Source organism: Xenia sp. Carnegie-2017, unplaced genomic scaffold (genome assembly GCF_021976095.1).
Source record: "Xenia sp. Carnegie-2017 unplaced genomic scaffold, XeniaSp_v1 HiC_scaffold_20, whole genome shotgun sequence".
In the NCBI taxonomy this organism is placed as follows: domain Eukaryota; kingdom Metazoa; phylum Cnidaria; class Anthozoa; order Malacalcyonacea; family Xeniidae; genus Xenia; species Xenia sp. Carnegie-2017.
The window spans coordinates 3,320,221-3,344,193 of NW_025813483.1; the positions used below are offsets into that span (position 1 = coordinate 3,320,221).

The window sequence follows — 23,973 nt, forward strand, 5'->3', positions numbered from 1 at the left end:
GTGGGTGAGCTTTTAGAATAAAGGAATAAGTTTTGTGATACATAAACTAGATAATTCATTGTCAGACATTCTTTACCATACATATTTTACGTTGGTACTCAACACTCTAAAATTTTATCTAAAATTCCTGATTGTTACAAAAAATCGATCACATCTTTACATTTTCACAAATTTATTTAATATTGGAAAAAATCAGTGAAGTGACAACTCAAAAGTGTGCAGAACTAACTACCAATTATAATAAAAATTATTCTTACTTTTTTTCCACACCATACATGTGATCCGATAAAGATGGTAAACACATGTGTTATCTAGCTATATCACCCGGTAAAGATGAGTTACCCATGCATGTCAATCAGATAAGACGTGCACTAATCATTTATAGCACCATATTAAGACGTCTGCTATACATAAATATAACCCACCTGTGTATAAAACACGACTTATCATACCAGGCATAACCAGTAAGAACATTGGTAATATCTTGATGTAACCGGCTAAGAGACAAGCGGCTTTACCGTGAGAGAGATTTTTCGCAGCCAAAGCCCGTTGAACTATGACCTGTAGAAGTTAACTGGAATGCTTACTTCATTGAAATAGAATAAAGACAGTATTTGGTGACTATCAACAAGGCAAGAAAAATAATCGACTCTTAATTCGACAAAGTCCCTAAAGCACGTAATTTAGCTACGCAACATACATGAAAGTGAGAAAAAAATTTGGTTCGTAAACTTAAGTAGAAACTGCTAAGGAAAAGTAGAAATGGAAAGAAGTCGAAAATAGCCAGCACGTTTATTAAGTGTATTAACAGACCATGAATTTAGTTTTTAACTTCTACATCATCGTATACATTACGGTCTTACGAAAAAAAATTAAAAACATCAGTGAGATCAAAATTAGAGTAATAGTTTAATTCGCTCTAATCAGAGTAATCAAGATCTTAATTTATAAATACTACTATCTACATAAGAAGAAAAAAATAGTGATGGTTTAAAATTTGGGATTAAATACCTGATCAGCACACCAGTACCATATCGAAGCAGTTGTAGTTCCAAAAATGAAGCCAGGCCAAGGAATATCGCCATCTACTGGATCACGAAGTAAAACAAATGAATCTTCACGAGGAATTCCACATGTTGTGTTTGGAATGGATGAATTTGGTATCGCTGACATGTATTTTTCTTGTAGACCACTGTAACCGCCGACCTCTTTGAAAGCTGGTCAATAAAACAAAGAAATACAAACATTACTGATAAATTATTTACGTAAAAAATGCAAACACATCTTAGGACGTTTTCATACAGAAGAAACACACTTTTCAGTAAAACGTATTACAAGCGTTTCAACAGCAAATTCAGAGTTAGACATTTGTAGATAATGATTTTCCAGGTTAGTACAGTCTTGAAAGGAGGGTCAACTTCACTTTAAAGATAACTACCGCTAAAGGATGTTGACAACAGTAAATACCAACACCAAGAGTCTAAGACTCACTAAAGGATGTTGACAACAGTAAATACCAACACCTAGAGTCTAAGACTCACTAAAGGATGTTGACAACAGTAAATACCAACACCGAGAGTCCAAGACTCACTAAACGATGTTGACAACAGTAAATACCAACACCGAGAGTCTAAGACTCACTAAAGGATGTTGACAACAGTAAATACCCACACCAAGAGTCCAAGACTCACTAAAGGATGTTGACAACAGTAAATACCAACACCAAGAGTCTAAGACCCACTGATGACTGCACTTAACTGACTATCAACAACTACAAAAATGTAACGACACTTCTGATGGATTCAAACCATTAACATTGCTTCAACTTTTATTGTAGACATAAACAATTTATCTGTGAGTGTGATATTACATAAAAATATAATCATCTCACCAGTAATGGAGACGGCAAAAGAACCAATGACCATTACGAAAGTTGATAAAGTATCTGTGTATATGACAGCAGTCAAACCACCTATAACAGAGATTACTATGTATGTTTACCTCATGCAAAGCAATAAAAAGAACACTTCATCAGTGGCGTACCTAGTGCTGTACACAAAGCTGTTAAAGCCAATTGCAATAAAATGCCAAAATAGATGTTCCATCCCAAAGCTTGATTGATGAACAGTGATGCAGAAAACATGTTCACCTGAACAATAATTAAAATGATTGGTGAAAATCCCCAAATCCTTAAGGACGATGATGAAAATCTGCTTTTCTTTATTGATGTATTAATCCCACAATCCTTAGAATCAATGATGAAAATCTCCTCCTTTTTACTGGTAATATCAATCCCACAATCCTCAGTGTTGATATTCAGGAGATAAGACCACCTACCGATATTTTAGTGAAAATATACAACATGAGGGATAGACAAGCAAGATAAATACGCAGACGTTGTCCACCAAACCGTCGTTGAATATATTCAGGCATTGTGCTAATCTACGGTAGAAAAATACAATCACAAAGTAAGGTTTACGTTTGCTATATCTTGAGTTAAAGTGCCCCTATCAGCAAAAACTTCTATTAGCGATATCAAAACGAAGTGTAGTATCTAACGTGTCGGTGGAAAAATTTCCAATTTGGTCAAATTGTCTTTTTGTTATGAAGGTTTAAAGTTGCTTTCAGTGGATCTTGTCCGTCGTTGCATGGAGCCTGGGTCAAGCCAACTTCTGACGTCATCCAAGGTAGTTGGTACATATATCCTGTATTGAGGAATCCCTTGTATGACGTCACAAATGTTAGTCGTTCAAGACTTTTCGAACGATGGACAAGGTCATTTGAAAGAAGCATTTCTTGCTAACTTTAAACAGCCATAAAAACGGAAAGATTTGACTAACTTAAAAACTTTCCTCACTGATACGCTGAAAATTACACCTAAATTTGATATCGCTATTAAAAATTTTGGCCGAATGGGGCACTTTAAGTGTGCAATACTTATCATGTTATAATGTGATATGGAAAATATTTTCAAACATCACATCACAATACAACGCATCTACTCAAATGTTTGTCAAGTAGAAAAAAGGTTTATAATTAAGACTTAGCAAAAAATATACAAAAATCTTTGGTGTCGCACACCAACCATTGGCCACATACAATGATGAGAAAATCCGTTTTAATTAACAATAACAGTAGCGTGGCCTGAGTGAGTATTTACTTCTCTATGTAAATTCTGAAAGATTATAACCATTCATTTCTTTATAAATCTATTATTCTAACGGTCAGCGAACACAAAAATATTTGCATAGCGGGAGTAAAATGTCGAGCTTGCTGCGCTACTGCTGATGATTCACTCACCCCACTGGCCATATACACAGGTAAGAAAATCCATCCTAACGCTTGAATCAAGATCAAAGCCTAAAACATGTATATATAAACGGCAAGTTGAAAACATTTCTACGATCTTATTCTACTACAAATTGAGAAAAAATGCCGTACATTAAATCTTTAATAATTTATATTTCCTTTTCAACTTCATTCATATTCTTTAAGCACATTCACGACAAAGAGAAGATGTATTTTTTTGTGTGAGAGGAAGGGATGGGGTGTGGGGGTATGTGTGTGTGTGAGAGTGAAGTTATCCTTGTTCATTAACCACAAACTTTTGGTAAAAGTTTAAATGAGAAACCTCAGAGGTTTCAATGAATAAAACCAATCAAGAAATTGTAAGCAATAAAACTGGATCAGCCTCCTAGATGGTGTAGTTAGATGCAATTATAGTGGTTTTGCTTTATCTGGTACGACCCGGGGTGGGGGTGGTGACACCACTAGGTGAAAGTGGAAACACCAAGGAGGGTGGTAGTGACACCACAAGGTGAAAGTGGAAACACCAAGGAGGGTGGTGGTGACAACACTAGGTGAATATGGAAACACCAAGGAGGGTGACACCACTAGGTGAAAGTGCAAACACTAAGGTGGGGGTGGCACCACTAGGTGAAAGTGGAAACACCAAGGAGGGTGGTAGTGACACCACAAGGTGAAAGTGGAAACACCAAGGAGGGTGGTGGTGACAACACTAGGTGAATATGGAAACACCAAGGAGGGGGGTGACAGCACTAGGTGAAAGTGCAAACATTAAGGTGGGGGGGTGACAACACTAGGTGAAAGTGGAAACACCAAGAAGGGTGGTGGTGACACAACTAGGTGAAAGTGGAAACACTAAGGAGTGTAGTGGTGACACTATGGGGGTAATGGTGCCAAACCAGGGGTTGGGGGGGTGACACCATACAATTCATGATACTTTTCCTTTACCATAAAGTGATTTGAAATGTCTTAAAAGATTGAATTGGGTTCTAAATATCAAAACTTCCCGAGAGAGCATCCCTAAGAACCATTTAGACATTTCTCAATCTCGTGCCTTCAGCACTTACATACATAATTTCTCCCCATCTGTTAAAACACTCTGACACCACCAATTAGGAAGGGGGCGTCTAAATTATCAAACCCACATAAAATATTTTATCATGCTAACACAACATTGGGGGTATATGTCTATCCATATTATTGACCAAGAGAGTCCATTTTATGAAGTTAACACAGCATCTATTTTTAAAAATAGTACATGAAAAAATGAATAGTTGTGAGTCTCAGAATGTCAACATATGTAGGTATATAAACAACATTGAAGCTAGAGTGTAATAATTGCAACAACATGTGCTGCAATTGACAACTTTGAAAATCACCTCAATTTTTAAATATATAAACTGATAAGAAACAAACTTACATTCACTTCGTAACCACCAACACCAATCCCTGCCGCAGCACCAGAACCAGCCAAACCAATGAAATGCTCACTACCAATGTTACTGGCAAAAATAGATGCTCCCACCTAACATTTAAATGGCAATACTGGTTATCACCAACAATCATTAAGTGGGAATAATCACTATGTGTAAATAGGGAGACACAAGTTATAAATAGCAACACACTGGTATAAACAGGAGCATACTGCTATGAATATGAACATAGTAATATACGTAAATAGCAACATACTTCTATAAATACGAACATAAACTGGTATCAATAGGAACATACTTATATAAATATGAACATACTGGTATCAATAGGTACATACAGGTATAAAGGTCATGAATCGACCAGCTAAAAAGTAACCAGTCACAGTTCCACGATTGGATTTATACATAGCCTGAAAGAGAAGAAAATAAACATCATAATGACATATGTATTTTTGGCATAGAAACATGAATAAAACTTTCGCTTTACAGTAGCAACGCCAGCTCAATAGAAATTATGCATTGTAGAATTGAACAACACACAAATGACCTAATGTACCAGCTCATGCAAAATAGAATTTGTTTCAGTCGTCCGCTACAAAAAAATACAATTTTTACAACCAGTCAACAGAATAATGCTGAATACATATTGAAAGTATCTAGCCAAAATGATTAGCAACATTACGATTTACGTGAAAGATGAAAGGATGCATGCATGTATAATGTAGGCTACAGATATTGTCTTGTAATGTATGCCGCAATTTAATTTGGCTGATTAGCCTTATTCATGTATTATAAAAGTCATATCTCTTCCATGTGAAAATGTAAAAGTTGAAGTTGAATAGTTTTTAAGCAATATTTCTTCGTAAGCAAAATAATACAAAGAAATGAACTTTACTTCAAGTGAGGTCAAAAATAGCCGCAACGCAATATTAAAATAAAGGAATTTTATTCGACTTACCCAAAGTCCTACGGCAATAACGATAAGAAAATAAACGACAATAACTACAATATCCAATGCATTGATTTGGGTTTCGGCCATGACGATCGATAGATGTCTTCACAAAAATCTGGAGAAATAGAATCTGGCAATAGATCGTAGTTCGTACCAAGTGCACTTCTTGGAGCAAAGAATGAAGACAAGCAGACACAAAGCACTTCGTAGAAAAATGCAAAATAGGCATTTGATCACTAAATGTTGTGCAACGTAACCAAACATCTGTCTATGCAAAGAAGGCGTTTTTTTCAAACATATGTTATAAATAAAAACTACAGAATTATTTTTGAAAACATCTGGACACATGATTACTTTCTTAGAGCTTGGTACAATTTCATATTGGCAAGCTAAGCTTTGTGAAATGTAAAATACAAATACAAGAAAAGACCGATAGCAAAAATCACAGCTAAGTTAACATTTAAAATTAGACTGATTCGAGGATTCTGTTTTAAACTGCCTAATTCTTTTATACGCTCTTCCTGTTGTTCTTCTGCCTTGATGGCCACCTGGTTTCCACCTTCTAGGCCACACAACCATTTAGATACCTTTTGACATGTACTTTCATCTACATCAAACAAAACGGTTTGAGAATCGTTTTCTTTTAAATATTTTAACTGCTGAGCGATGACTATCACCATTACCATTAGTTAATTAAAACAGTAACCTGAGCAATGAGCAAACAGACAGATTAATTGGCAACCTAATATGATAAATGGGTCAAAAACGGTAAAAAAATTTTTTTAGGTGAGATTTTACCGATAGGATTATTTCATAATGTATTTTTTATTTTAAAGGCAATTTTTTAAGTCAATTTCCTTGGGTCATTCAAAATAACAACAGAAAATTTTTACTAAAATCTACTCAGGCGGGAAATTACGCTCTGTGCCACTGATGTGTGTCATGTTTTTTCATATAGCTTGGAGAGCGAGGGATAAAAATGAATATGAATCATCTTCAGGGTCATGCTAAACACTTGGGGGTAAGATACGTCATGTACCACAGATGTACTTAAGTCATATGCTCTGTATCCACATATAACCTGTTGCTTACAGCAAAAAGTTGTAACAACAGCCGAAAAAATTAGAAATAAAATTGTCATTTCTTACTTTCAACATCAACGTCCACTTCTTCGATTTTCATTTTATTTTCATCTTTTTCGTTGTCTTCATTCGTCTTCTCGTCGTTCAAAACCATCTCCATTGAATCTATCTTTGCAGTGTTGACAACGACCTCTGTTGACTCATGTAGAGGATCAAAACGAGTCCAGAATGTCAAACGAGATATCTATCATTGAATAAACAAAGTTTACATAAAACACAAGTCAACATAAAGATGACCTGGCAAATTCAAATTTTCAAAAAATTTGGTTACGTTAATGAAATAACTGTTTGAGTATTATTGTTATTTTATAAAAGAAATAAAAAACTTTTTTCCTGTTTGCACTGGCTTATGCAAACCTCGGAGACGTTTGTGAGAGCTCTCGAGCATGTGCAACCCTCGACCATTGGTCTTGGGCTTGAACTGATCAACTTTCGAGTTTTTACAAAGCCCGTGCAAACAGGCTATACATCTTTTAATTCTTTATCAAATACACTTTAAAATGTATTTGTATACACTAAAGCAATCCGTTAAGATTAGTTTATGTCGACGTACGGATAATATTATGGCTTCCGTACGGAATTCTTTAAAGGCTTCGGCATTTATATTCGTATAATAAAACAATTATTGAATTCGGTTTTCGCCGAGGCGTAAAACGTTGACCTGAATATAATTCTTAAAATCACGCTCAACCTCATGCAATAACTGTTAAATAAACTATTATTGAATTCCTTTTAGTCGAAATTTGAGTAAAAAAATACAAGCCAACAATGTTTACCGTCCAGACATCATTACACGTACAGATCAACAATGAGCAAAATCGTACCTTTTCAGGACCAGGTTCCTCACCAAAGAAAGAAAGAACGACTATTGAGAATGTCGTAACGACGAACATAATAAAAGCAAAATACATAAAATTTAACGTAACGAAGCCAGGTCTAGTGTCGGCATCACCACATTTTGGTTGAGGGTAGGCGAAGTCACCGATCATACGGGATATACCCAGCACAAAACCAACCATCATACCATAGAACGCACCCTGAAATGAAATACAACCATTGTAAATTGAACAAAATAACCATGGTGAATTACGACGGTAAATTTAGTGCTTCAGTGAATCAAATAATCCGGTAAGGAAAACGTACATCAAAAATACGAAAAATTGATCAATAATCCAATCTCTAATTAATACGTTGGCAATAGCCTTGTCATATGAAATTAAAGTTTGGAGGTTGGAGTGGATATTGCGTATTTAAAGAACAGAAAATGATCACCAAAATTTCCATTCATCTATCTAGTCAGATGTATAATTCTCTATCGTGTTATTTACTTAAGTATCTATCCAACGATACTTCTGCTGTATCTTCTTCCAAATACTATCGTGCAACACATGAGCATAAGCCAGTGGTTTAGTTGGTAGAATATTAAAATAGTTGATTTATGAGTAATAATGAATGACAAAAAACACTTCCCTATTCACCATAGAACTAGACGTAGTGAAAAAGAGACTTGCAACGTTTTTTTACTTACAAATTCATTGACGCGTTTCCACATTATAGCGAGCATGTAGAGGGCACATATGGGTGGCGAGAGATATGAAGATATAGCTTGGATATAAAGGAACATTTGACCACCTTGAAAGCGTTCGACCACAGGTATCCAAAGAATACTCACACCACACATAACGACAACCCAAATACTAAAGACATGAGGAAAATATGATTTATAATGTTGGATAAATAATTATTAAATCTAAGACTATATACTCACCGTCCAACAATCATCAACTCTCTTGTTGTCGTTTTTTTTCGGATTCTACTGTAAATATCGATGGTGAATATTGTACTTGAACTGTTAAAGATTGATGTAAGATCACTCATCAATGCTGCCATCATGACTGCAAACATCGCTCCGCGTGCTCCTGGAGGCATGAGACCAAGAACCAATCGAGGATAAGCGATGTTTGAACATGCTACCGATGATCCACAGACATCCCTACATGCCTCACCAACACAAGCAACCTCATCTGTGAAAATACAACATATTTAAGTTCTCTTTTATATCTAAACGTTAAATTGTATTATCTCTAAAACGTCAAATGTTGCCATTGACAAGACATTGTAAACGATTGACATGAAATTCAAAGAATTATGATTTTATAAATGATTCGTAAAATGTTTATTTTAAATTTCAAGTGAGTCCTACTGCTCTTTTTTTAACATCCCAATTAAAAATCAACATCGTAAAAAACTCCTTCGCAAAGTGAAAACTTGCTCAAAATTGTTCTTGGACTTTTGGTAATTAAGTGTTCAACAATATGCAAAATTGATCCCTAATCTAATCTCTAACTAATACGTCGACAGGAGACTACACAATAAACTATTGCAAGATTAAGGTTCGGCTTAGGAACTCCCTCTTCCCAAAAGACGGAGAACAAATCTGCTATATGAGGGTGCAAGAGTAAATAAAAACCATTTTCCGCCAAACTAAAGAAAAGCTTGGATATGACATGCAATATGAAGATACAAAGTTATAGAGAAAATAAAAATATCTTTAACATTGTCACGGATATTACGAGTGCCGTAACAAAGTGTTGATGAGTTTGACATGCATTTGTCAAAACAAGCTTAAGAAGACAAAGAGCATGCCAAAATATATTGATTGAAAATTTACTAAGCGCAAATACTAGCACCAATTTCAGAGCCCACTCCGTGACAAATTATTTGAGAACGACCAACTGTATGTACTGGTAGCGATTATGGAATAATTAGCTCGCTCAGTCACAAATTTTCAGATTAATCATCTGCGCATGCGCAGTCCGCAATCTGCGCATGTGCAGTCTAATACTTGCTATATTAGATGTCAACTAGCAGTGGAAGCTGGGTGCGATATGTATGCAGTGGCTTAGGGGTCCAGACATTTCGGGTCGCGACCGCACTCTCCCTGCGTACTCCGAGCAAAGCCTATCGCAGGTGATCTCGGGGTCTGATGGGCGAAATCTCCTACCGAAACGTTAACATGCGGCGTTCTAGTGCCTTACGCTTAAGAAGGTATCGGGAAGCATGGCCCGAAAACGGGGTTTTTTGCTTTCGAATTTTATCTTTTTAAAATAAAATAAACCAACCAATACTTCAATTAAATTCTTAAGAAACTGTTTTTCTGACACTTATAATCTAAGACAACTTTAAGCATGTTTTATACAATTTTTATTGGTTTATTTCTTTGTGATTTAACTCTCATTTACTATTTCTCATGTATAACGAGCAAACCATGCATGGGCTTCATGGCAAACAAGGATTATCGGGTTCTCTTTATTAACATGAGACGCTCTAGTGCTCAACTATCTCGGGGTATCGGGAGGCATGGACCGAAAACTGAATTTTTTGTTTTCAAAATTTTTCTTTTTTCTTTACAAGAGTTCTTCTCATAAAAGAACTAGGACATCCAAGGATATTGCAAGGGTTCAAACAGCTTTTGCCTTTTTGAATTATAGTTTAAACCAACTCTAAACATGTTTATCAGTTTTTTACTTGTTACCTTTTACAATGTAACTTTCTCATAACTCTCTCGCGATGAACGAGAGCCTCCTTATACAATATGACTCTCTCATTATGATTGAAGGCATCCATGGGCTTCAAAGAAAAAAGGGATTGTCTACTTTGTTCTAATAATTTCTACAAAGATAACATTTAATAAGCCAAGCAATTTGTATCATCTAAATTGAATCTCGCTTTGAACCATTATGTCATAAACTTTTAATTAATTTTGGATTGTAAATTTCTTTTTACCTTACAATGTTTTCGTATAAACAATTATTCTGAATAACTAGAATCAGATTCACAAAACACAAAAGCATCTCCTGACCATTTTATTGCCACTATTCTCTATAAACAATGCTATGTCCGACCATTTGATCGTCCGAATTTTGTAATTTGATCTCGTATTTTGACACGCGTGTCTATTGTCGGAAAGGTGGATTTCACCCAATGAAAATGTGTTGTCTAACCATGTTAATAATAGCACCATATTAAGAGGTCTGCTATACATTAATACAACCCACCTGTGTATAAAACACGACTAATCATACCAGGCATAACCAGTAAGAACATTGGTAATATCTTGATGTAACCGGCTAAGAGACAAGCGGCTTTACCGTGAGAGAGATTTTTCGCAGCCAAAGCCCGTTGAACTATGACCTGTAGAAGTTAACTGGAATGCTCATTTCATTGAAATAGAATGAAGACAATATTTATGATTACCAGAGCTTTTGTCAACGGCATGATTATTAACAAAGCAAGGAATATATCTACGTACACTCAATTGTTAATGACTTTTCAATCGCATAAAATTTACCTAAATAACGTGAAACTTGGATTATGAACTCTAAGCAAAAACTGATGATCATTCAAAATCATGGATTGAAAGAGAAGCGAAGAACAACTTTGTTAAGTTACAACTTTGATAATCATAATACTGATCAAGCTTACAGTGCATACAGCTCGTAACTATGTAAAGAAAAGATCTTTCAAAATATTTGATCAAGCTTGAACTACGTTGGTTTCTTTATACTTCTGTACAGTCCCTATAGCTCACAATTTTAAATGAACAATAAAACTACAACAGCTAAAGTATTGACTTAAAACATCACTCCTTTTCCTAAACGAACCCGATGTAACTTCAACAATTTTCCGTTTCTTTTAAAAGTGCTAGTTATTAGGATTCTATTGTTTATCTACTCTTTCACATCATCCATATAGACAGTACAAACTAGTTATAATATTGGATTTGGGATTATCCATAACAAGAGTACAAACTAGATATGACATTGGATTTGGGATTAAATACACGTACCTGATCAGCACACCAGTACCATATAGAAGCAGTTGTAGCACCAAAAATGAAACCAGGCCAAGGAATATCGCCATCTACGGGATCACGAAGTAAAACAAATGAATCTTCACGAGGAATTCCACATGTTGTGTTTGGAATGGATGAATTTGGTATCGCTGACATGTATTTTTCTTGTAGACCACTGTAACCGCCGACCTCTTTGAAAGCTGGTCAATAAAACAAAGAAATACAAACATTACTGATAAATTATTTACGTAAAAGATTCAAGCACATGCTGGGACGTTTTTCCAGTAAATTTGGTACAAGTGTTTAAACAGCATATTGAACTGTTATATTTATTTGTAAAAAGTTATTGATCATCCTGGTTAATAAAGTACTAAAGAGTGAGAACTTGACTATGAAGATGACTACACACTCATCACAAGTTTGATATATTTTATTAATCATTATGTCACAAACAGATATGTGCACTCGACTAAAGTCTCCAAATTACTTCCCATCCCGATCGAATATAGTCTCTAAATACCCCTTACTCACGTGATTGTACACTACTAATGATTAACTATATGGTTACGTAATTCAACTCGTCCCAGTTCCCTGCAACCATTAAATGAACATCAACACCAACACTCCTTTCTAAGACAGAACTTACGTAACTGGGCAATAAACATCTGCAAACATCTAACGATACTCCTGTTGCATTCAAATCATTTACTTCACTTTACTTTCAACTTTTATTGCATGTAGACCCAAGCAATGTAACAGAAAGTATGACAGTACATAAAATTATATCTAACTTTTATTGTATGTAGAGCTAAGCAATGTATCAGAAAGTATGACAGTACATAAAAATATATCAAACATTTATTGCATGCAGAGCTAAGCAATGTATCAGAAAGTATGACAGTACATAAAAATATATCAAACTTTTATTGCATGTAGAGCTAAGCAATGTATCAGAAAGTATGACAGTACATAAAAATATATCTAACTTTTATGGCATGTAGAGCTAAGCAATGCATCAGAAAGTATGACAGTACATAAAAATATATCTAACTTTTATTGCATGTAGAGCTAAGCAATGCATCAGAAAGTATGACAATACATAAAAATATATCTAACTTTTATTGCATGTAGAGCTAAGCAATGCATCAGAAAGTATGACAATACATAAAAATATATCTAACTTTTATTGCATGTAGAGCTAAGCAATGTATCAGAAAGTATGACAATACATAAAAATATATCTAACTTTTATGGCATGTAGAGCTAAGCAATGCATCAGAAAGTATGACAATACATAAAAATATATCTAACTTTTATTGCATGTAGAGCTAAGCAATGTATGAGAAAGTATGACAATACATAAAAATATATCTAACTTTTATTGCATGTAGAGCTAAGCAATGCATCAGAAAGTATGACAATACATAAAAATATATTTATCTCACCAGTAATGGAGACAGCAACAGAACCAATGACCATAACAATTGCTGACAAAGTATCAGTGTATATAACCGCAGTCAAACCGCCTGCAATGTTTACAGAGAGATTACTATGTATGTTTACTTCATGCAAAGCAATAAAAAGAACACTTCATCAGTAGCGTACCTAGTGCTGTACACAAAGCTGTTAAAGCCAATTGTAACAAAATGCCAAAATAGATGTTCCATCCCAAAGCTTGATTGATGAACAATGATGCAGAAAACATGTTCACCTGTAAAATAATTAAAATGATTGTTGAAAATCCCCAAATCTTTAAAGTCGATAGTGAAAATCTGCTTTTCTTTATTTATATATCAATCCCACAATCCTTAGAATCAACGATGAAAATCTCCTCCTTTTTACTGGTAATATCAATCCCACAATCCTCAGTGTTGATATTCAGGAGATAAGACCACCTACCGATATTTTAGTGAAAATATACAACATGAGCGATAGACAGGCAAGATAAATACGCAGACGTTGTCCACCAAACCGTCGTTGAATATATTCAGGCATTGTGCTAATCTACGGTAGAAAAATACAATCACAAAGTAAGGTTTACGTTTGCTATATCTTGAGTTGAATGTGATAAGAAAAATCTTTTCGGACAACAAAATAGACAAAACATCACTTCATCATAATAGGATGTATCAACAAAAACTAAACAGTCAGGGGAAAAAACGTCGCTAAGGTTATCAGCGCGCAAAATCTTCAAAAACATTCGATGGAAAAGGTAGTTGGACTCCATGACCAATGGCTCATCTTACAGTAAAATTTTTGCAAATAAAAGCCATTTTTGAAACGAGAATTGTGTTACCGAGAAGCATGTTTGAAATAGCTTGCGCAGGAAAATGACAAAGTTAAAAAGCAATTGGAACACATAGTTATAAATTATGGCAAATGTTGTTCAAGCTAATAAAGATTCGTGATAAAGTAAATGGTTTGAACCCGGGAGTATCGTTATATGTTTGTAAATGTAGATCGTCCAGGTTGGTATAGTCCTGAGAAGGACTGTTTTTGTTGTTGTTGACTGACGTTTCGACAACCTTAGCGGTAGTAATCTTCAGAGTCAAATGAGGAGTAAACGGTTGTCGAAACGTCAGTCAACAACAACAAAAACAGTCCTTCTCAGGACTTTATTAACCTGGACGATCATCATTTACAAACATATAAAGATTCGTGAAACCAAAAGCGTGTACGAGCGCTACGCATCCAAGTTGTGGACTATTTTACATTTTATTCTTTCAACCATTTGAAGTCCAACTAACTATTTACACCTAAAGTTTCTGCAGATCTTTCGCGCTGATAACTTTAGCAATGTTTTCTAAACTGTTCAGTTTTGAAAACGAGCAAAAATTTCCCATAATGCTTCACTCACCCCACTGGCCATATAAACAGGTAAGAAAATCCATCCTAACGCTTGAATCAAGATCAAAGCCTAAAAAGTTAAAAACATTTCTAGGATATGACATTCCACTATAAATTGAGGAAATGTCGTAAATTAAATCTTTAATAATTTATATTTCATTGTCAAATTAATAGGATTCTGAGAGAGTGATGTCAGTAGCTATGATTATAAAATAAGTTGGCTGGGGTAACTATAACAGGCTATATGGTATAAAAAGACAGTTCAAAGTGAGAAAAGATTTGGGGAGGGATAAAATTATCCTTGCCCATTATCCACAAAACTTTATATTATGATTTTTCGAAATTAGAATGTGTAAAAAGTTTCTACGAATTAAAACTCAATCAAGAAATAGTAAGCAACAAAACTGGATCATGCCTGCTTCATGGTGTAGTTAGATCCAATTATAGTGGTTTTTCTTTGATTATCTGGTAAGGCCAGATAAAGAGCCCATTTTTAACACCTTAACACAGATGGCAAATTAACACACCAACATAATATTGTCATGAATGAAGTTGGCAGGGGGAGTTTATTTATATAACACAAGCAATATTGGGATGACCCTGGGAGGGAATAGGGGGGTAGAGGTGGCCCCATGGGATCAACTAAGATGAGTATGTCCACTCCAATCTTCAACTGGGAGGGAAGGGGGGTAGAGGTGGCACCAAGGGATCTACTAAGATGAGCATGTTCACTCCAGTCTTCAACTGGGAGGGAATAGGGGGTAGAGGTGGCCCCATGGGGTTGACTAAGATGAGCATGTCCCTCCAATCTTCAATTGGGAGCAATGGGGGTAGAGGTGGCAGCAAGGGATCAACTAAGATGAGCATTTTCACTCCAGTCTCATTCATACAACTTTTTGCTTTGTTTATTCTCGTGAAGAAAACATTTAGGGAGAAATTATTTAAAATTTTTCCATAAATGACCAGTGTGACTTATGCTTGTCTTGTTCAATTCTTTTTTTAACACGAGTGCTGGCTAGGTAGGTTTGTTTTTTCATGGCAGTAGTTGTGTATTGAGTTATGATAATAAATTAACAAGATGCCTAATCAGTAATTTAAGCTGAACAATCACATTCTTTTGTGAAAATATTATGCAATACAATTAAATTTTATCAAAGCGCCTGGCATCTGAAGCCGCTTGTGTTGACATTCATAGTTTATAAACTTAGTCATAAGGAAATATGACGATGTTTTAAAAATGTTGTAAGTGAGTCAAACAGAGCATTTATTGTGTGTTGGTCTTTTAAATTAATTATTGATTTCCATCAATTAACCAAAAACAGCTGTTAAAAGAAAATAAACATTCCTTTTAAAATATGATTAAATTCACTGTTTATGTAATGCTGTCAAATCTATTGAGATATTTATAGAGATATTGATAATCCATTATACTCATTTTTTATCAGTTATTCACTAGAAATGTATTGAGAGTGAATTGACTAAACTCAACTTTTTAATATTAAGTTTACATTGTTAAATATTTGAAGAAAGGTCAAGAAATTGATTCAATTCGGGATTCCAGACTTCAAAATTTTCTTAGGAAGTATTACAAAAAACCTAGAGGTTTCTCATGCCCCCTGTTTTTAAACCCTTACACTGCAAGAACCCCTAGAACTAGTACATGAAAGAATTGCAAAGTTGTGAGTCACACAAAAAGATTGACCGGAACCTGAACATTTCTTAAATCAGCAAACTGATACGTACTTATGTACAATGACAAGACACAAACTTACATTCAATTCATAAGCACCAACACCAATCCCTGCGGCAGCACCGGAACCAGCCAAACCAATGAAATGCTCACTACCAATGTTACTGGCAAAAAGAGATGCTCCCACCTAACATTTAAATGGCAAAACTGGTTATCACCAACAATCATTAAGGTATGAGGAAATAAATACATAAATAAGAAGATACACGCAGGTATAAATCTCATTCAGGTATTAACTATAAATAGTAACATACTTATATAAGTAGGAACATAATGGTATAGATATGAACAAACTGATATGAATATGAACATACAGGTATAAAGGTCATGAATCGGCCAGCTAAAAAGTAACCAGTCACAGTTCCACGATTGGATTTATACATAGCCTGAAAGAGAAGAAAATGACCATTATAATAACATAAAGTAATTTTCACAGATACTGAATAAGGGGATACAGTTTTATAACTAAAAGCCTTTATTTATATAAGTAAAAAACACATAAAGAAGTGTTGTATGTAAAAGCAATTTCCATGTCAAGTAAAAGATAACTGGTTTATATTCATGACATAAAAACAGCTTCAGTTAATGGTAGTGAAGCTATCTCGAAGTTTTACTCGAACAATTCAAATGTTTTTACGTTCATTTATGTGAAAAACAATACATGGATTTCATTTTCAAAAGACATCAACAAAATTGTTGAAATTTTGAATTGTAACAAACGAACAAAAGAAAAATCTTCCTACCATGACACCTCTTAATAACAGAGCATGATCGACTGCTTATAATTACAACTGACTATCTGTGGCAAATTTTAATTGCTACAGAACAGATAGAATGTACTGTTTAAATGGTTGATTCACTATGAAAAGCGATAATTGTTTTCATATTTTAATGATCATTGTGCAAAATAAACTCTTACTTCAATGATCGAACAGAATATTTTGAATATAAACAGAATATTTAGCCAAAATGATTGAGACTTTCCATCACAAGACCAACGGATCGCATTTACAAAAACCTTAACAATGCTCACGTAAAAATCGTTTCCCTTTCCACTTGAATATGTACCAGCTGAATAAGATAAACTAACATATTTATAAAGCAATAGGTTCTTCGAAAGCAAAACAATAACAAGGAATCAAGTATACGTTATGTTATTTCAAAAGCAGATGCAATACTACAGTGAAGAAAGGAAGTTTATTCGACTTACCCAAAGTCCTACGGCAATAACGATAAGAAAGTAAAGACAATAACAACTATATCCAACGCATTGATTTTAGTTTCAGCCATGACGATCGATGTTTCTTTACGACTTCTTCACAATATTCTGCAGACAGTAAATGTAATACTTCGTACCATGTGCGCTTGGTGGAGCAAAGAATCGAGACAAAGAACTTCGTTGAAAACGATTAAAATGCACAATAGGCACTTTATATTCAAATTTTTATTTTGCACAATATGATCATGTGAACGAAGAGCTTTTTTATCGTAAACATATTTCGGCATGCGTATGCCATCTTCAGTACATAGAGTGAAAGTAATTATGTTATTTACATGATATATATATATGTAATATATTTATCCTAACACGGTTTTTTTAATATGCACATGAAAAACATGTGACTTGCACGAGATTTGAACTCGCACCTTCGGGATATCCTAATAAATATGATATAATAATCCTAATAAATATAATATATTTATCCTAACACGATTAATATAATATATTAATCCTAAAACCGTGCCAGGATTAATATATAATATTTATTCTCTGATGATGGCTTTGGAATAAAGTCGAAACAAGGTGCCATCCAGTAAACTGCTATAATGGCTAGAATCTCTCGTCCATACGCAGTTAAGAGATTTGACTCGTCTCCAATCCCTGTGGGCTTGGTAGCTCAACAGGTAGAGCGGCGGACTAGTATCCCGAAGGTGCGAGTTCAAATCTCGTGCAAGTCACATGTTTTTCATGTGCATATTAAAAAAACCGTGTTAGGATTAATATATTACATACATATATATCATGTAAATAGCATAATCACCTTCATTCTATGTACTGAAGATGGCATAAGCATGCCGAAACATGTTTACGATAAAAAAACTCGTCGTTCATTTAAAATGTCTGATATCCATTGTGCTTTTAAGAAATTATGGAATGATCATGTGAATTATTAACAGTCATTTAGCCACTACAAAAACAAAAAAAGGAAAAAACACCCGACAAAAAACAAGGAACTTACTCTGTTATTTGAAATGCTTGATTATAGAAGTATCATATACTGATAACATATGATCACAGACCATTTCAATACAGAAAATTCATATTGCAGACTTTTTTGGAGCATGTCGATCGAAAATTTCAAGGTAAAATTCATCTCTCAAGATACTCCTTCGTAATCAAATGTAATTCTCGGACAATGGTCGGTCGAAATTTTACATAATTTATATCATGGTTTAGATGTCAAAAATATTTATTTTATAGTATATTTCATTTCGTATTTATTGCGTTTATAATTCTGCTGTCATTTATTTATTTTCGCCTATTTATTTCTTGGTTTCCTGTAACAAGATTGACCGCAGAAAGACGTGTTTTTTGTTGTTTTTTCCCTTCAATTTTGTTGTTAATACATTTTCAAAGTACAAATCAAATTTTATGTAATAACTCCAGAAATCTTGAAGTCTTGATTATGTCCAAATGTTTAACATTTTCTAAAAATAGTAGTCTGTACGATCCGACGTTTCTATTCCACTGAGCCGAGCGTTTCCAAACAAGCGCAGATGACTGTTATGAACAGAATTATGAACACCTTTCTCGTGCCTGTGCAGTAAAATTATCATAAAATAGACTTTAAGTTCAACGAAAAAACTATTGGATGACCATAACTTTTAAAAAACTTATTCTAGTTTGTATAGGTAAACAGGGGCGGATCTACGATTTTTCAAACATCAGTCATAAAACATCGGAGGCGCTCCGCATATAGGGGGGGTCCGAGGCATTCTCTCCTGAGAAATTTTGAATTTCAGAGCCTTAAAAATGCCATTTTCAGCGTTTCAGAGCATTACAAAATGTATTTTGTGGGCATCGTTTTTGCATAAATACAACACATTTTGGTTACGTTTTTTTTTCAAAAAAAAAAAAATGAAGTGAACAATACTTGAATGTTTTGCCAAATATTTAGGCTCATTATTATGCCAAATATATGGCTCATTAGCATGTTTAGGAACGTAAAATTTATTTTACAATAATGCTATATTCAAAAACAGATGTAGCCTTTAAAAATTTCTACCAAGTTGTCAGGCATAGACCCCCCTAGAGACCCCATTCAAACCTCTATGTAATGAGTTAAGTTAGAAATTTGGTACTACAAGTGACAGTTCATAGATGTAGAAAAGCTCAGACTTCAACCATGCAAGTTTATTGTAACCCTTTACCCATCTCCACATCAGTATTAGCAAATTCACCTTTTGAGGAAAAACTCAAAATTTTTTTCTGCCAAAGCTTAAGCAAAAATTATCAGAATGAAAATTTGCAGATAAGGACAGCTGAATGCCATAAATGTTTATTAGGCATTTCACTTGACTATTATCTTCTTCAAGGTGTGCTATATAGCAATCACTAGTAGCATTGTATTATCAATTACAAACAGAATGTAACCAACATGTCTTTAATTATATAATTACATGAATGTTAAAATTGGTTCATGTGTCATGCTTACTGGTTATGATAAATATCATTTCATATGATCAAAGCTCGTTTAAATGTAAATCTGAAATAATTTAGTTTAGAAATTATAATGATCATCAGAAAAATTACCTAGTGATCATGAAAAATACTTTGCTGTTTTGCCAAATTTCAAGGTTTATCTGCATACATAGGAAGACATTTTTACTTTATAGAAAATGCTTTTCATACATCAATAGCCCTTTGGAATTTATGGCAAACAATCTGGTATGAGCCGTAGATTAACACAACTTTACATCTCTACATGAGGTGTTCAGTTAGAAAAGGGACAATATGTGACATGGGACAACATTTCATGTATGTGAAATACTAAGGTTTAATACCATTCCAGTCAAATTGTCAAAATAAAAAGCTTCATGGATCAGAAGACTCAAAATCATAGGTTATAGTAAACAGCTTCTCATGTAATCAATGTTAGTTTTCTCAAAACTTAAACAATATGTAGTATAACTGTCTAATGATTGAATGATCAATGATCATAAACTGAAAAGTCCCAAACATTTGTTTATGATAAAGTAATAACAGTATGGCGCCTTATGGCTACAGATTTTTTGGCCATTGAAATATATTTGCAGGAATGTAGGATTTCGCAGCCATATACGGTCACGATTCCCTAAGCACTAAAGAAATCCTAGCTAAAAGTCCTTCGGCAACAACAATTTTAGAAGCATCAATCTGCTTACCATACGCCATATTAACATAAATCGCATCACACACTCGCATAAATTGACTTTGATATATTACATTCATGCATACACTTCAGTTGTCCTTTACTTACGATTTTGGATGTAAATTTCTGCTGATAAAACTCAAAACAATGTTGGCTTGCTTTTGAACATCAATGACTGAAATGTCGCTCGCGAGATCGTCTTTGCCAAGCATTTACAATTCATCCATAAATTTTTCGCCCTCTTGAAAAAATTCCCAGTTTGGTAAAGCAGCATTCATGTCAACATATGAATTTGTAAAAGATTTCCATAAATTCCATCTGATTGTAGTTTAGTTTCTATCATGCTTTAGAAAATTATTATGAAACGATCAAACATTCAATTCAGACAGTGAGCTTGACTATGTTAGTTCAGTTGGCTATCAGTCGAAATAGGTCAAACCAATCACAGTAAGACAAAAATTCAAATGAACCAATTGTAAGATAGCAATTGGACTCCCTTATAGGTCCGGCCATCCCTATTATCGGTCGAGATTATTCCAGACTGTCCACTGATCTGGCCATTGACCAATAAAATAGCGTTTCTGGCGTTCTTAGACTCCTTTATATGTCGAACCAGTCAAGCCACCCCGCTTATCAGTCGGTTATTCCAGGTCAATTAAAATTCAACTGATCTGGTTACCAAGGAGATATTCATTGGATTAGTCATTAGTTTTCAATAATAAATAAAGCTGGATTTTTATCACGAAGTAAATGCGATAATAAAGTAAGAATAATTAATGAATTTTTAACTAATATGAATAGGTAATTTTTGAGTTTCAAACATCAGTCGCGCGACGGATTTGACATACTCTAGATCCGCCCCTGTAGGTAAAAGCATGGATTCGAGTGCAATTCGAGGAAAACATGCACGAGTAGGTTTTTCAAAGACTATCAAAATTGCACGAATCCGAAATACGAGTTTAAAGTCTTTGAAAAACCCACGAGTGTCTCTTTAACTTTTCCAAATTGCACTAGAGTAGTTTTACTGAAACAGACTGACTCCATTTTAGCAAGAAGTTAAATAAGAAAACAACGGCCTAGTTGAATGTATTGTTTTCATGATAGCAACAGTGAAAATTAAAAACTGAATGTAGAAACCAAGTTTAAACAAAATTTACTATTTATATCAGCTTTGAGATCATTTTTCAGAGAGTTTTCCCGCTCGTAGCTACTACAAACTAGCTAAAAATAAAAAATGTTACACTTTGGTGAATTTAAAGCATTATAATTAAACGAAATCTATTTTCCTACATTATTTTGAATTGAAGTAATAAACAAAACACGATAAAATTCTTCTCCGATCCTAAAATAAATTTTTAGAGAATGAACAGTTTTATGAAATTCTACATCGCATAAAAGTGACTGCGCACTGATCGTAAAACTACTTTCATCTTCTTATTAACTCCAGTTCATTAAAAATTAACGTAAACAGTCTCTAACATGATAAACTTTTTTGTCACTACTCTTTCAGCTGCGTTGCATCTATAAGATGTTTAACAAAAGATGTTGTGATTCTATCCTTAATTTTTAATAATGTACGCATTTCAATTTTCAGTGCGTAATACATAAATGCGTGTTTACGTATAATAAAAAGACAGACTCCGACGAAAAGATCCATCTTGAGTTATGTAAACCGACAACAGTATTTAAGAAAACTGGCAAGAAAGTTTTCAAATAAAACATTCATCACAAGAACTTTTTACTTTGGCCTTGATCGAGGAAATTTTTAGTAATTACTAATAACAAAAACAGAAGTTGTGTCATCTTTTAACATGTTTTCAATAAAAAAGCCACAGGGGTTTCCATTATGTCGATTTTACAGGAGACATTAGTACCTGTAAAGAGAATTTTAAAATTGCCTGCATATTAACACAAAGTTAACAAAATTTTACAAGGTGCTATTTTTTTATCGTTTCACAGGCAATGTAGACCTATTTTCTTTCTCGTAACACAATTTATTTTGTACTGTTGAACTTTTATACGCGAGAAACTTTAAGCAATAATAAAATGGCAGCACTATGAGATATTTGAAATTAAAATACTAATTGCTAAATTATTACTGTGTCATTGTTGAAATGAACTTTATGAACATTAAAATGAACTTTTGAAAATACTTCTAGTATTTTGCTGACGTATAATAAATAATGCAAATATTTTAATTACTGTTTGACCACTTAAACAACGAAACGAAAGCAATTTGTATACCTTGCACACACAGAGATGCATCACACGCATCATTTCTATTAAAGATAAATGATCAGGATTTAAGATAAAGCAACAAAATATAGAAAAGTAATGAATTCTACCAATGAATTTCCTTCACAGTCTTTGTTGATATTTTTAATAACAACTGAATCATTATGTGTAGCTATTGGAGTTATTGGCAATCTTTTTGTGATATTGTACAACGCTCGTTGGAATACAGATAAAAACACGACCAGTTATTTTGTTATAAATTTGGCCATTTCAGATCTTGTTGTCTGTGGGATCTCTTTTCCAATGTTTATAGCAGAAGAAACTCTTATTTTGATGGGAAAAAACGATGTATATGGTTTATCTTGTAAGCTAAACTATTCTTTTGGGTACGCGACCTTATCGACATCAGTTGTGAATCTTATGATGCTCACAATTGATCGTTACATTTGTATTGCATTACCCCTAAAGTATCCTCACATTGTCACCCAAAGAAAGGTGTCTATAGCTTTGGTTTCAGTATGGATCACTGGCATTCTTAATTTCTTTATGATATTTTTCACAACAAGAGTGACCAATGTGCCATTGATCTGTGATGTCAACATAATAGTTGCTTCTGTTAGTACGATTTTGTTCCTTTATGTTCCACTTGGTGTTACGATCGTTTTTAATGTGAAAATTGTACAAATTGCTCGAAACCAAGGTCGAAAAATAGCAGCACAAGCTTCATCACTACAAACAAGTGATTCAACAGCTACAGATGAATTGAGCTCAAGAAAAAACTTTTCACAACAAATAAAACTCTTCAAAACAATACGCGTGGTTTTTGGTTGTTTTTTATTCTGTGTAACACCTTTTCCTGTGATATGTTTTATTGAATTTATCATTTGCAATCGTGGCTGTATTTCTAAAGAAATTATCCTTATAACAGGGCTTCTGGCTGCAACAAACTCCATTATAAATGCTTTCATTTATGGAATACGAGATAAGGAATTCAGAAGATCTTTCAAGCATCTGTTCGCCCAATGCTGTGAGAGACGGTGA

General features: G+C 34.1%; 2 protein-coding genes across 2 annotated transcripts; one reads left to right on the forward strand and one right to left on the reverse strand.

Annotated features, from left to right (window-relative positions):
• Nucleotides 1–2,423: 2,423 nt before the first annotated feature.
• LOC124441860 (sodium/glucose cotransporter 4-like) lies at nucleotides 2,424–17,823 on the reverse strand. The gene is given in 20 exon segments (XM_046992324.1): nucleotides 2,424–2,442; nucleotides 3,301–3,360; nucleotides 4,727–4,831; nucleotides 5,078–5,149; nucleotides 5,698–5,806; nucleotides 6,279–6,298; nucleotides 6,840–7,017; nucleotides 7,658–7,870; nucleotides 8,362–8,530; nucleotides 8,602–8,857; nucleotides 10,892–11,027; nucleotides 11,683–11,888; nucleotides 13,134–13,214; nucleotides 13,294–13,399; nucleotides 13,588–13,692; nucleotides 14,546–14,605; nucleotides 16,308–16,412; nucleotides 16,600–16,671; nucleotides 17,496–17,530; nucleotides 17,533–17,823. Coding segments are annotated over 17 exon segments (1,905 nt in total). The 5' UTR covers nucleotides 17,576–17,823; the 3' UTR covers nucleotides 2,424–2,442; nucleotides 3,301–3,360; nucleotides 4,727–4,831; nucleotides 5,078–5,138.
• Nucleotides 17,824–23,031: 5,208 nt separating this feature from the next.
• Nucleotides 23,032–23,973, forward strand: LOC124441009 (alpha-1A adrenergic receptor-like). Its single transcript, XM_046991427.1, has one exon. The coding sequence runs from the start codon at nucleotides 23,032–23,034 to the stop codon at nucleotides 23,971–23,973; it is 942 nt and encodes a 313-aa protein (XP_046847383.1).

Coding starts and splice junctions, on each gene's coding strand:
- LOC124441009 (XM_046991427.1), top strand. CDS start 23,032: ATGAATTCTACCAATGAATTTCCTTCACAGTCTTTGTTGATATTTTTA.